Here is a 15,287-nt window from a genome sequence, read left to right on the forward strand (position 1 = left end):
ACGGGGAGAATGTGCAAACTCCACACAGACAGTCGCTCACGCCCGGAATTGAACCCGGGTCCTGGGCGCTGTGAGGCAGCAGCACTGACCACTGTGCCACCATGCTGCTTTTAGCAGTTTATTTTTATTTCTTGCAGCTCTTTTTCCTAAAAAGAAATCTTCATAATGAAGCATCTTAATTCTGTTAATCATCCTGCAACAAGTGGATCTTTTCAGAGTTGTGTAGAAAGGTTTATGGTTCATGTTCACCGAGTTTCCCTGGTTATTTATTCTTCTGTGGGCTGGCCAGGCCAAAGTGTGTGGCCCTCGAAGGATGCTCAGCTTCCCATGTCCAGTGTTTGAGTTCCTTGTGTCCTTTCTTAAATGATGTTGGGGTTCAGTTGTTGGAACTCACTTCTGTTTTCCTTGTTGTTATAATTGTGTTAAATCACAGGCTTTTCTGTTCTTTAGTAAGCTGGAAAAGTAGAGATTATTTCGTGTTTCTGAGATATTGCTGCTTTTCCATCCACACTTTACCTGCCAGTTGAACCCACGGTGGTTCAGCATCAGTTTGCCCTTCTGACCATTCTGTGCTATGTTACCTCCCTTCCTTTCTCTGCAATGATAATACTCTCTCAAATTGTTTTGAGGGCGTTAGTCATTCTGACTGTCGGAGCTTTTGTTCGTTCTTGCTAATCTTACCTACTCGGAATCCTCATTTCACACGGATTACTAGCCGTGTGCCTCATTTTGGAGCTTCCTGAGATGCTTCCACATAGGTGGCAGGAGCTGTCATCGACACCTGGCAATGTAAAGTCACCAAGCTCTGCTCTGCGGCCTCTATCGTTAAACAGCGACTGTGGGAGGCAGTGCAAAGGCTTTGTTAATTCTTTCATGGGGTGGGCGTCACTGGGAATGGCAAATGGATGAGATTTATACTACTGTGGCAAGGCAGGTGGTGGAGTTAAGCAGTACATAAGAAATAGGAGCAGGAGTAGGCCATCTGGCCCCTCAAGCCTGCCCCGCCATTCAGTAAGACCATGGCTGATCTGAAGTGGATCAGTTCCACTTACCCGCCTGCTCCCCATAACCCTTAATTCCCTTATCGATCAATCAGTAGGGGCTGGATAGAGAGCTATTGATAGGTGGAGGCTAGGGAGAGATTGACAAAGATGTCATGGATAAAAAGACAAGGAATGTAAAGGGTGGTGATCATATAGTTTTGTATCGTCTACAAACTTCTTGAAGACTCCCCAACATTTACATCCAAGCCATTTATATATACCACAAAAATCAAAGGACCTCATACTGAATCCAGTGGAACCCTGCTACAAGCATTCTTACAATCACCAAAATATCTATCAGAATTGACCCTTTGTTTCCAGCCACTGAACTAATTTTGCATCCAGCTTGGTACATCGCCCTGAATCCCATGGGCTTGGAGTTTTTTTTAACTAGTCTGCCATGTTTATTTGAGTGTCACAAGTTGGCTTACATTAACATGGCAATGAAGTTATTGTGAAAATCCCCTAGTCGCCACACTCCAGCACCTGTTTGGATACACTGAGGGAGAATTTAACATAGCCAAAGCACCTAACCAGCATGTCTTTCAGACTGTGGGAGGAAACCCACGCACACAGGGAGAACATGCAAAACTCCACGTAGACACTGACCTAAGGCTGAAATTGAACCTGGCTCCCTAGTGCTGTGAGGCAGCAATGCCAACCACAGTGCCACCAATGGGACCTTGTCAAAAAGCTTGCTAAGATCCAGATAGACCACATCAATTGCATTACCCTCATCAATCCTCCTTGTTGCTTCCTCAAAAAAATTCAGTCAGATTAGCCAGACAAAACCTTCCTTTAATAGATCCATGACTTTTCCTGATTAATCCATCTTTCTAAGTGGCAGTTTATCCTGTCCTTCAGAATTGATTCAAGTAATTTTCCCTGTACTGTGTTCAGACTGACTGCTCTAATTATTCGGCCTATCTCTCGCTCCCTTTTAAAACAAAGGTACAAATTAGCAATGCTCCAAACGTCCAACACTAAACCTGTATCCAGTGAGGATTGGAAAATGATAGTCAGATCCTCCACAGTATTCTCTCTGGCTTCTTTTAGGAGCCTGGAGTACATTTCTTCCTGCCCTTTATTGACTTTCAAGGATGCTAATCCTCTTAATAATTCTTAATAACTTCTTAATATTAATGACCCTTTGAGAGAAAAAAAATCATCTCATCTCCATCTTAAAGGGTAGCCCTCTTGTTCACAGAATCCCAACAGTGAAGAAGGAGGCCATTTGGCCCATTGAGCCTGCAGTGACCACGAACCCACACAGGCCTTATTCTGTAACCCCACACATTTAACCTGCTAATTCCCCTGACACTGGTGGCAATTTAGCATGGCCAATCAACCTAACCCGCGTATCTTTGGAGTGTGGGAAGAAACCCATGCAAACACGGGGGCATAAGAACATAAGAAATAGGAGCAGGAGTAGGCCATCTAGCCCTTCGAGCCTGCCCCGCCATTCAATAAGATCATGGCTGATCTGAAGTGGATCAGTTCCACTTTCCCGCTTTCTCCCCATAACCCTTAATTCCCCAAACTTCAATGGATACTCCCCAGCCTTTCTTCATAGGATAAGCACATCATCCCAAGAACGAGTCGAGTGAATCTTCTCTGAACTATTTCGAACAAAATTATATATTTTTTCCAAGTGAAACTTTCCTACTTCTATATTCCATTCTGCTTACAATAAACAATAAACTTCCACTTGCCTTTCTCATCATTTGCTGCACCCATAGGTTAACTTTTTGTGATTCATGTACCAGGACACCCAGATCCCTCTGCACCACTGAGTTCTTCAACCTCTCTCTCGCTAATTAAATCGTACATTGATGTTGTTACTCTTCCAGCCAATATGGACAAATCACATTTTCCCACTTTATACTCCAGCTGCCAAACGCAACCTATCGACATTTTAAGTTATGACGAGAGATTTGGTAGGCTTGGGTTGAGCAGAGAAGACTGAGGGGTGACCTGATCGAGGTGGACAAGATTATGAGGGACATGTACAGGGTGGATAGGGAACAGCTGTTCCCTTTAGTTGAAGGGCCAGTCACGAGGGGACATAGATTCAAGGTGAGGGATATGAGGTTTAGGGGGAATGTGAAGAAAAATGTTTTTACCCAGAGGGTGGTGAGGGTCTGGAGTGCGCTGCCTGGGATGGGGGGGGGGAGGCAGATTACCTCATATCCTTTAAAAAGTATCTGGATGAGCACTTAATGCGTCATAAGATTCAGAGCTATAGATCAAGTGCTGGTAAGTGGGATTAGGTGGGAATTCTGGTATTTCTCATGTGTCAGCATGGACTCGATGGGCCGAGGGGCCTCTTCTGCACTGTGTGATTCTGTGGTATCCCTTTTTAGACTTCAACTCCTGATACCAGTGCAGTACTGTAATCAACAGTGACTCATAACAACAGCATTCATTTTTGTTGGTTTAGAGTGCCATGTTACTGTGCATTTCAAAATTCTGAAAAGGTTGGAAAAATCAAAATTTCCCACGGGACAACATTGATGGGCTACTCATCAGAAATTAAGTTAATGCAGCGATCAATTTCCTCCTTCAAAAAGAATTCTAAATTCGCCACGACAAAATTTATACTTCTGTGCTTTTTAATGCTTTTCCCCTGCTGTAGATCTGATAGAATACTGGGCACGACTGCCACAAAAAAACACACAAAGTTATTTCTATTTCACTCACATTGTCACTGTCACTTTTGGTACAACATTTCAGTTTACAAGCCAACAGAAACACCAGAAGTAGTTCCAAACACTGCTGAAATCCGCAACGTTGATAGGAGGTTACCACAAAGCAGTGGTCTTAATCAAGAGTAAACTTAACCAAGACTGCAAGGAACTACAAAAGGTCCTGAATGCAGCCCAATCCATCTCACAAACCAGCCTCCCATCCATTGACTCTGTCTACACTTCCTCGCTGCCTCGGCAAAGCAGCCAGCATAATTAAGGACCCCATGCACCACGGACATTCTCTCTTCCACCTTCTTCCTTCGGGAGAAAGATACAAAAGTCTGAGGTCACGTACCAACCGACTCAAGAACAGCTTCTTCCCTGCTGCTGTCAGACTTTTGAATGGACCTACCTTGTATTAAGTTGATCTTTCTCTACACCCTATGATTGTAACACTACATTCTGCACTCTCTCCTTTCCTTCTCAATGAACGGGATGCTTTTGTCTGTACAGCACGCAAGACACAATACTTTTCACTGTATGTTTATACATGTGACAATAAATCAAATCCAATCTAATATGGGCCTTTATTCATTAACTGTTTCTCAGTTGCAGCTTTTTTTCACAGTTAACATTTTAAACTAATTCATTGAGCTTTCAGTTTTGTGAGTTGGTGCAACTGGAAAATCAGACAATATTTATATGGGTGGCACAGTGGTTAGCACTGCTGCCTCTCAGCGCCAGGGCCTGGGTTCGATTCCTGTCTTGGCTTACTGTCTGTGGAGTCTGCATGTTTTCCCCATGTTTGCATGGGTTTCCTCCGGTGCTCCAGTTTCCCCTCATTCTGAAAGATGTGCTGGTTAGGATGCAGTGGCCATGCTAAATTCTCCCTCAGTGTACCTGAACAGGCGCCGGAGTTTGAGGACTAAGGGATTTTCAAAGTAACTTCATTGCAATGTTAATGTAAGCCTCCTTGTGACTAATAAATAAACTTTAAAGTTAACATTAAAACTTCAAAAAAAAAACCACTGTGCAGACTTCAGAGAGAGCTTTTTCCCTGTGCTGGTCACGTGTCTGATACTGAAGGATCACTTTTAAGCAGTTTGGAATTTGTTATTAATTGCTTTATATCTATTCCCTTAAGTTTGAAAACCAACATCAACTAGTCAGATGGGGGTGTATATAGAATGCTTGATAAATAGCAAAGAAATCGCTCTGTGACCTCATGATGTGGTCCTGATGTAAAAGGAGCCATACACGCTCGGCTAAGTGAATGGAAAATGTCGCTGAGGCACATCGGACCTAGTCTCGTGTGTCCAACAATGCTGTGTGTTATAGATGTGGCCTCTGCATGGCCATCTGTCTATCATATTACATTGGTAAATAAATGCTGGCGTTCTGGTACTATAGAAGACAGTCTGACACTATCATGAAAACCTCGCTTCCTGCAATTCCTGGTTTCACAGTTTTTGGTAAGCGCCCACCAACAAGCACCAAGAGTGTGAGGGAATAGATGGGGCAAACTTTCACCTCACTCGCCCACCGGGAAAGGGCTCCGACTGGATGTGTGGCTGGCTTAACACCCTGATATCACTCCCCACAGGACCGTGTGCAAAGCCAGGGTCCCACCCAATCCTGTTGATTTCCTGCCTGATGAGTTAGGTTCAAATCATCCTTTAATATTTAAAAAAAAAATCCCTGTAATGTTCTCCAGTTCAGTTCTGGTCGCCACACCGCCAGAAGGACGTGGAGGCTTTGGAGAGGATACAGGAAAGATTTACCAGGATGTTGCCTGGCATGGGGGGCATTAGCTATGAGGAGAGTTTGGAGAAACCTGGTTTGTTCTCACTGGAATGACGAAAGCTGAGGGCCGACCTGATAGAAGTCTACAAGATTATGAGAGGCATGGATAGAGCGGATAGTCAGAAGCTTTTTTCCAAGGTGGAAGAGTCAATTACTGAGGGGGCATGGGTTTAAAGTGCGAGGGGCAAAGTTTAAAAGAGATGTACGAGGCGACTTTTTTACACGAGGGTGATGGGTGTCTGGAACTCGTTGCTGGGGGAGGGAGTGGAAGCAGATATGATAGTGACTTTTAAGGAACGTCTTGTTAAATACAAGAATAGGATAGAAATAGAGGGATATGGTCCCCGGAAGGGTAGGGGGTTTAGTTCAGTCGGGCAGCGTGGTTGGTGCAGGCTTGGAGGGCTGAAGGGCCTGTTCCTGTGCTGTGATTTTCTTTGCTCTTATAATATTTCAGCTTTTCCCCTCTTTTTTTTAAACAGTTGCACAATCGAAGTATCCCTGGAGATTCTCGGCTGGGTGACGATTACAATATTCCCCACTGGATAAACCACAGGTTGGTGATGGTTTCCATACAGTTTCTTGTGTTGGTGATGTAGATGTGCTGTGACTGTTGTAGGTTTGCTACAAAGACCGACACTCTGAGTGCTATGGCTGAGTGGCAGCACCCCCAGCTCTAGGTTCACTCCAGAGACTTGAGCGTATCACCCAGGCTGGCACTTCACTGTTGTATTGAGGGAGTGCTGCACTGTCAGAGGTGCCATCTTTCAAAAGGAAGGTTAGGCAACTGACCTGTCTGCATTTTTAGGTGAGCATAAAAGATCTCAAGTGGGAGTGCAGAGTTCTCCAATGCCTTGGTCAACATTCATCCCTCAACCAGCATCACTTAGAGATAATCTGGTCATTATCAGCCTGTTGTTCATCAATAAAATCCCACAGTACTTAGAAGAAACATATGCACACATGGAGAGAACATGAAAATTCCACACAGACAGGAACCATCAAAACCCTACAGTGCAGAATGAGACTATTCGGCGCATCAACTCTCCAAAAGAGTATCCCACCCAAACTCATACCTGCATCTGCGCATATTTATCCTACTAATCCACTTAACCCACACATCTTGGGACAATTAACCAGAGTCAATTCACCTAACCTGCATATCTTTGGACTGTGGGAGCAAACCAGAGCACCTGGAGGAAACCCATGCAGGCACGGGGATGACATACAAACTCCACACAGTCAACCAAGGCTGGAATTGAAGCCGGGTCCCCAGCTCTGTGAGGCAGCAACTGTGATCAGTGTGTCACTGACCCTATTTTGTTCAAGGTATTACCTATCTCTAAGGGCATTTAAACGTCCACATTGTGGGTGTGGAGTCACATGGAGGCCAGACCAAGTAAGGACAACAGTTTACCTTCCCTAAAGGACAGTGAAGCAGATGGGTTTTTACAATATTTGACAATGATTTCATGGTTATCGGTAGACTTATAATTCAGATTCAGATAAGGGGAAGGTGATAGCCTAGTGGTATTATCGCTAGACTATTAATCTGGAAATTCAGTTAATGTTCAGGGGATCTGGGTTCGAATCCTGCCACAGCAGATAGTGGAATATGAACTCAGTAAAAAAATAGCTGGAATTAAGAATCTACTGATGACCATTGTTGATTGTTGGAAAAACCCATCTAGTTCACTAATGTCCTTTAGGGAAGGAAATCTACTGTCCTTACCTGGTCTGGCCTACATGTGATCCTAGAACCACAGTAATGTGGTTGACTCTTGACTGCCCCCTGAAATGGGCTAGCAAGCCCCTCAGTTCAAGGGCAGCTAGGTATGGGTGATAAATGCTGGCAGGCAGAGATGCCCATGCCCCACAAATGAATTTTAAAAAATTTGCTTGACAACAGACAGCAGGGGTAAGTACCCCTTGAGAGGAGGCGGTGGCTTCCTGCTCTGTTTAACATTGGGAGTTGCACCTCAGCCTGGGCTTTCAGCACTGGGACTCGTTGAACGAGTAGTAATTTGCAAAGGGTTATGGAAAAGTCTGAGCCTATCCCTCCCTGTGCCTCCCTGCCTACCCCCACGAAAAATTTAAATAAAAAGTTTTATTGAATTCAAATTGCACCATCTGATTCGAACCTGGGCTCCCAGAGCATTACCCTGGGTCTCTGCATTACTAGTCCAGTAACAACACCACTGCCTCCCTGCTTTTTGCAACCACTAAACATCTCAAAGAACATGACAGCCACTGAGTTCTTTTTGGAGATGCACTCGCTGTTGTAACATAGGAAATGAGTGAGTTAGAGAGTGGGGTAGAATGAGAGAGAGGGAATTGGAGAGCTGATTTTTACTTTTGTCTCTGGACTTCTCCAGGCGGAAATCAGCCTGTTCGCGTCGATAAGAAATGTGGCCGCGGCTGCCCTCAATCCTCCTCCAAATCATTTTGCTGCGGGATCTCTGTCTTCTCCCAAATTGATAATCATTGCAATCTTTCCACCCTCCCACTTCCATGGATTGATGTGACGCGCCACAGATCCGAGGCAGAGAGAGTGGAAAGGGGGATGAAGTCAGCCTCGTGCTGGTCAACGTTTCCGATGATGAACTCAATCCTGTGAGCCGTTCGTAATGTTTTAAAAAAAAAGTATATGTTTTTATTTGGTGTTTGGAATCAGTGTCCACATTGTGGGCAGATTCCTGTTGGACTGACCCAGTCTCATTGCTTTATTTGCAGCTTCTACACGTCCAAGAGTCAGTTATATTATAATAGTTTCACTCCTCGCATTAAACTTGCAGCAAGGAAGGTGAGTTGAGGCCTGGTTGAAGATGCACTGTGGTCGTGTTTGAAAAATGATAGTTATTAGCTCCTGGCTGCTATTAAAGCCTGCCATTATTCATCCAAAGTGAGGGGTGGCAGCTTTGTGTTGGCTGTTTGTGTATATGATGCATAGCTTTGTTCTCCACAATTATTTCTAATTCAGCGACATTAAGAGCGTTCCTCAGAGGGCCACCGTCTGGAACCAGCATTTAATATAACAGAATGACACACAGACTAGATAGAAGGTTCCCGATTAGATCCTGGTTCTGAGCTGTGCTCAGTTAGTCTGAGCAGGGCTGCAGGTTACTGCGTTGTCAGGGAAAGTGTAGCCAGGTTTACTGACTTCTGTTCAGCACTTCCCTGTGGAACTTCCCAGCACCTGACTGAGATGTAATCATCATGGATAATGTAGATGGGCCAGTCGTATAAAATGTTTGTTGTAGTCCTGGCTTTGGATTATTCTAGTCCAGCGTTTTTTGATTTGATTAATTATAGCCTCATGTATTGGTATACAGTGAAAAGGATTTAAAAAGGATTAATCTCATCTTGCATTCACTAGTCTTTATAAAATCTATTTAGTGCAATTGCATTCCCTGTGCAGTTGGGAGAATTACACAATCCCCAGTCTAACTGTTCAAAGATTTCCTACAGTGCAGATAGAGGCCATTCATCTATTCTGCACTGACAATAACCCCGTAGCCCTGCGTATTTACCCTGCTAAGCATGGTGGCACAGTAGTTAGCACTGCTGCCTCACAGCTCCAGGGACCCGGGTTCGATTCCTAGCTTGGGTCCCTAACCGTGTGGAGTCTGAACATTCTCCCCGTATCTGCATGGGTTTTCTCCGGGTACACCAGTTTCTTCCCACAGTCTGAAAGGCATGCTGGTTCAGTGCATTGCTTTGCTAAATTCTCCCTCAGTGTACCCAAACAGGCACCAAAGTTTGACAACTAGGGGATTTTCACAGTAACTTCATTGCAGTGTTAATGTAAACCTACTTATGACACTAATAATTAAAACTTAAAAAATCCCCTTGACAATAAGGGGCAATTTAGCATGGCCAATCAACCTAACCCACTCATCTTTGGACTGTGGAAGGAAACCGGAGCAGCCGGAGGAAACCCACGCAGACATGGGGAGAATGTGCAAACTCCACACAGACAGTGATCTGAGCTCGGAATTGAACCTGGATCCCTGGCACTGAGAGGCAGAAGTGCTTGTCACTGTGCCTTGGTGTACCCTCGTAGAGGAACTTGTCTGACCCAACTTTTTTGTTTCATTTCCAAGAATGGCAGTTTATCTTCTTTTTGTTCTGTGTTTGTTTAGCCCATTTGCTAAATGTGAAATTTGATTCTCAGTGTCTTGCACAACTTTTGGATTTTGATTTGTGCCAAGGTTATTCAAGTCCGCAGTCTGTCTTACATCTGCTCTTTGTGTTTCTAGGCACCAGCAGAGAAAGGCAAGAATAATAAAGATAACAGTAAGTTGTCGCATCAGCTCGTACCCTCCCATTGTCATGGAGACAGCAATGCCCTTGTTGAAGTTGGGTAGTGGGCCCTGGCAGTGATATACTGGTCGTGTTGTTATGTTGGAGGCTCCTTGGGTTCCTGTGGGAGGGATTGCTTTTGGATTTTTTACCTTTCTCCTGGTCAATAATCCTGTTGCCTTTAAGTTTAGAACTCTGCTGGATGGCTGCCTGGAGGTTTCATAAGTTGATCTCCTGGCTTGAAGCACGCTGCTCACACACTCTCACGTGCAAGCACACACAGACTCACGTGTAGAAACTCACATGGACGCAGACACATGCAGACAGAGACACATACGCGTGCAGAGACACAGACAACATACGCAGACACGCACACAGGCTGACACGCACATGCACTTTCACCTTTGACCCAGTTTTTCACACTGATTTGAGATTGAACAGACCCTGTTACTCACCTTGATTAGTCTTGACTGTTAGTGATGGAACCTTTAATCCCCAACTCCAATACTTTTATCACTAATAAATGGATATAAATCATAGGGGGCTCGTTTTTCTCCAAGGCCACTGCCACTAAATTTTGGAATTTAGTCTTCCAATGCATGGAGACCTCAGGCCAATCCCGGACAGCTGGCAACCTAAACTGAGGCTCATCCTTTCCTGGACAAGAGTGGAATGAACCAAGTAATATGGGTTCTTGCATCCCAGTGGTCCGGATTGGATTCCTGTTCTGTGCCGACTGAGCCAAGGTGGTGATGAGAGGACCCCTGTGTGTGAGAGGCGGGAAAAGCTGAGAGGTTTTCTGTGTCCGATGTGTTAATTCCTGCTCTGAAAATACCAGCACATAGATGTCGAGTGCGGACAGTGTGGGATTTAGTGGTAAATTGACAAATAACATGCTAGCATTGATTGTCACAATGAATTCTAGCCATCTGGGTGAGTAACAAGGAAGCTACCTGTGTCTGTGCATTGATAGCTCTCAAAATAGGAGCAGCGAAAAGTAGAGAGATCTCTGAAATAATTTATTTGTAAAGAAAGAAACATTTGGTGTTTTTTTTTTTAGTTCCCATATTCAGGATTATGTGCCCTTAAGTGGGACGTAATCCACTTCCCTCACCCCTTACAGAACATCCTTGCTACATCTGTCTGCGTTTCCGACCCTGCCACCCCAGTGGCTCCTCGGGAGTGAGACTGCCACTTCAGTACTAGTTGACGCTGGGAGTTTGTACCCTCTGGGAATTGGATTTGACTCCACCCAAACTCGTTTCTCTGGCAGCCAGCGAAGAGAGAGAGAGAGTGTGAGCATTGTGTTAATCAACAACGCCATCCAGTGCCCACTATAAACCTGTGCTCTGATCCAATCATCACTTGGTTTGTGATGGATCTGAATTAACAGCCACTTGGGAGTGAGTTCCAAAACGCCTGTTTGCTTCAGGGAATATCCTTGGCCATCAGCAGAAAACTCTGAATTGGTTAAGAATCAGTTTAGCACTAGGATTATAATAGAACTGACAATTGTATTCTCCAGCATATATTATAAAATCTGTATGTAGGGTGAGAGATATTGTATTTGGAGTTTTTCTCTTGTTGCTGAAACTACTTCATATCATTAATATATGGTGAACATAATATTGATGTTTTGTGACCTCAGTGTTCACCATGGATTTGAGATGACTATATGATGGTTTGCAGGAGAATGTGTATGTAGTGTGCTTGTTTGAATGTAGTCATTCTCTCAGATTTGAGGCCAGTTAGTTGATTTGTATTGTGCAGTAACCATGCGAGTGGGAGCAGGTCTCTGCACACCAGAATCACACAGTAACCAGTTGTAATCCCACCGGGAATAGTTTTAGTGCAGAACCTTTCTCACTGTGGATTCCACGAAGCTGAAAATCTGAAATAAACAACCCAAAATGTAGGAAACATTCTGCAGGTCAGCGAGAGACAAAGGTGTGATTGACTTTGTAGCTGACCTGAAGTGCGCACTCTGCCGTTTCCTCCTCTCACGTACTGCCTGACTGGCGTGATTCCAGTTTTCTCTGTTTTTGTTACATGATGTTGTGCGGGTGCTGACTGTCAGACTGTACGGGAAGCTGATACCCCCAGCGCGCGCTCAGGAGCATCAGCGTAACTTCAGAATGTGCTGCTCAGACCCGTAGACTGGCGCCCTCCTCTGCTCTCTTGTGGTCACACTTGCTCCTACTTTCTTTCCTTGTGCTTCCTTTTGCTTCTGTTTAAAGTTTATTTATTTGTGTCACAGGTGGCACAGTGGTTAGATGCATTGACCCGAACAGGCGCCGGATTGTGGTAACTAGGGGAATTTAACAGTAACTTCATTGCAGTGTTAATGTAACTTGTGACTAATAAACTTTAAATTTAGTACTTCTACTTTGGTTGGCACTGCCTCACAGCGCCAGGGACCGGAGTTTGATTCCCAGCTTGGGTCAGTGTGTGGAGTCTGCATATTCTCCCCATGTCTGCATGGGTTCAGTGTAAGCTTAAAGTTTATTTATTAGTATCACAAGTAAGGTTTACATTAATACTGCAATAAAGTTACTATGACAATCCCCTAGTTGCCATGCTCAGACGTTTGTTCAGGTACACTGAGGGAGAATTTAGCATGGCCAATGCACCTAACCCGCACATCTTTTGAACTGTGGGAGGAAACCCACACAGACACGGGGAGAATGTGTAAACTCCACACAGACAATGCCCCAAGCTGGGAATCGAGCCCGAGTTTCTGGCGCTGTGAGACAGCAGTGCTAACCACTGTGCCACCGTGCCGTCCAGGTTGCGCTCGCTTTTGTTTGCTGTTGTCATCAATCTTGCTTAATCTTTCTCTCACTGTTGCCCTCACTCTCACCCTTGCCCACACTCTCATCTCACTCTTGCCTGTTCTTGTCCTCACTTACTCCACTGTCGCTCCCACTCTCTCTCTCCGCTCTCGCTTTCTCTGTCCCTCTCGCCCCATTCTCAATCCCTCTCTTCCTCTGCTCTCGCTTTCACTCATTCTCCGTTGGTCTCACTCTCAGTCTTGCTTACGGTCTGACTCTCCCTTACTCTCTGAATGCTGTATCAGTGGCTGCAAACCCTAACAGAGGAATCAGGGTGAATCTGTCTCTCTTTTTCATCATAGTGGAAGTATTTCAGTTGGGAGGTTTTGCTTTGAATGCCTGAATCTTATCCAGTTGCCCAGTAATACAGAACTTTAATAAGACTCACACCTGAACTCACTGTTACAGAGTTCTATTTTTATCTTGGTGGTCAGAACATAAATATTTCAAAAGCTTGTGAGCTGAAGCTTGCTGCCAGCTTTGTGACTTGGTGCAATAGGGCATTCTGTAGGTCCCTTAAGGAATTATATGTGATATTGGCAGCAATATTGTGATCCTGTATTCGGAGTTCCCACAACCTCGGAAAATACTGAAATATTTGCCATTTATTAACTGGTGCATTTCTTCCTCCTTAGCGATTGGGGCCAGCAGTCCAAAGGACTCTGAGAATAGCCTCCCAATCCAGGTGGATTACGATGCGTATGATGCTCAGGTATTCCGGTTGCCTGGTCCATCTCGAGTCCAGCGGCCCACCTCCTTCAGGTGAGTTTTCCATTGGTTCCAGGAGATGTCTGCGGTCGAAGATGTACCCTTGATGTAATTTCCTCCTTGAGTTTCGCGGCTCCTCTGTCACAGACTATTGAGCAGCTATTTGCTGCTTCTAACCCTTTGCGGTGTTGATCTGCAACAACAGCTTGCATTTATCTATCAACTTTTATGCAGTCAGATGACAGGAAGTAGGATATAAATAACCTGGCTAACTCATCCACTGATGTTTGCTTTTTTTATGGCATCCATCGAACCATAGCAAAGTTATAGCACAGAAGGAAGCCATTCAGCCCATCTTGTCCGTGCCAGCCCGAGGACACTCAGGTGCCCTTTCTAATCCCACTTTACTGCACCTGGCCCTTAGCCCTGCAAACCCAGGTACTTCTTAAAAGCGTTTAGGGTCTCTGCCTCCACCACCAACTCAGGAAATGAATTCCAGACACCCACCACCCTTTGTGTATAAAAGTTCTTCTTCATGTCCTCTCTACACCACCTGTCACTTACCTTAAATCTATATCCCCGGTTCTCAAATTCTCCACCAAGGGAAACAATTTAACCTGTCCACTTTGTCTCTACCTCTCATAATCTTGTACACTTCTATCAAGTCATCTCTCAGCCTTCTTGTTCCAAGGAAAATAACCCCAATCTATCCACTCTCTCCTCATAGCTACACCTTTTTAACTCTGGTAACATTCTTGTTAACCTCCCTGACCTGGACATTCCCCACAAGTCACGAGCTGTGTGGGGATTGTTGATGATGGGATTGTTGAGTGATGGTATTCCGTCACGATGCTGTCACATTTCTTTGTGTCCTGCCTGTTAGGAGGTTATGAAATTTCCATTCTTTTGTTCCTTGCAGTTATGATGGTTGGCGCTGTCTGAGCGATAATGTGTGCTGATCTCCATTCATTGTCTCTGACCTCAGGCCTGTTCGAGAAAGCCACACCAGGAAAAGTTCCAGCTCCTACGACGTCTCGAACAGCCCGCCCCACCACAGGGGGACCCTGCCCCTGGAGGAGGTCAGGAGTCAGGCCTCTGACGACAGCTCCCTCGGCAAGATTTCAAATATCCTTCTGATCCCGCGGCCTCACCTCCACCAGTATGAAGTTAGCAGCTCCCTGGGGTACACCAGCACCAGGGGTAAGGAACAGACTGCAGTTTTGTATTTTCTCCTGGGCGCTGTATGTTGTGCAGGGTGGGGTGGGGGGACTGAGCACGGGGAAGGGGTAGCCTCCGACTTCTCCACAACCCTTTGCAATTTACTACTTTCTCTTCAATGAGTCCCAGCGCTGAAAGCCTGGGCTGAGGTGCAACTCCCAGTGTTAAACAGAACAGGAAGCTGTTCTGGAGTTCCAGTGATCTCGGGGGTACTTTGGTATTGTGCACCCTTGATGTTTGTTGTCAAGCAAATTTTTTTTTTTATTCACTCATGGCTGGCCAGCGTTTATTGCCCATCCCTCGTTGCCCTTGAGAAGGTGATGGTGAGCTGCCTTCTTGAATTGCTGCAGTGCATGTTCTGTGGGTTGACCCACAATGCCATCAGGGAGGGAATTCCAGGATTTTGACCCAGCGACTGTGAAGGAACGGTAATATATTTCCAAGTGAGGAGGTGAGTGGCTTGGAGGGGAACTTGCAGATAGTGGTGTTCCCATTTATCTGCTGCTCTGTCCTTCCAGATAGAAGTGGTCGTGTGTTTGGAAGGTGCTGTCTAAGGACTTTTGGTGAATTGTTGCAGTGCATCTTGTAGATAGTACAGACTGCTGCTACTGAGCGTTGGTGATGAGGGAATGGATGTTTGTGGATGTGGTGCCAATCAAGTGGGCTGCTTTGTCCTGGATGGTGTCAAGTTTCCTGAG

The 15,287-nt window shown here is 45.1% G+C and overlaps 1 protein-coding gene across 5 annotated transcripts in view; it reads left to right on the plus strand.

The window, feature by feature from the left end:
• Window positions 1-15,287, plus strand: part of depdc5 (DEP domain containing 5, GATOR1 subcomplex subunit) — a 157,207-nt gene that overhangs the window by 48,171 nt on the left and 93,749 nt on the right. For all 5 annotated transcript variants that reach the window (XM_080208529.1, XM_080208532.1, XM_080208530.1 and 2 more), the window contains exons 16-20: window positions 6,013-6,086; window positions 8,264-8,333; window positions 9,790-9,826; window positions 13,299-13,425; window positions 14,357-14,571. In XM_080208529.1, coding sequence (XP_080064655.1) covers window positions 6,013-6,086; window positions 8,264-8,333; window positions 9,790-9,826; window positions 13,299-13,425; window positions 14,357-14,571 — 523 coding nt within the window. The remainder of the gene's footprint in view (window positions 1-6,012; window positions 6,087-8,263; window positions 8,334-9,789; window positions 9,827-13,298; window positions 13,426-14,356; window positions 14,572-15,287) is intronic.

Source organism: Carcharhinus amblyrhynchos, chromosome 20 (assembly GCF_965287045.1).
Source record: "Carcharhinus amblyrhynchos chromosome 20, sCarAmb.v2.hapA, whole genome shotgun sequence".
In the NCBI taxonomy this organism is placed as follows: Eukaryota; Metazoa; Chordata; class Chondrichthyes; order Carcharhiniformes; family Carcharhinidae; genus Carcharhinus; species Carcharhinus amblyrhynchos.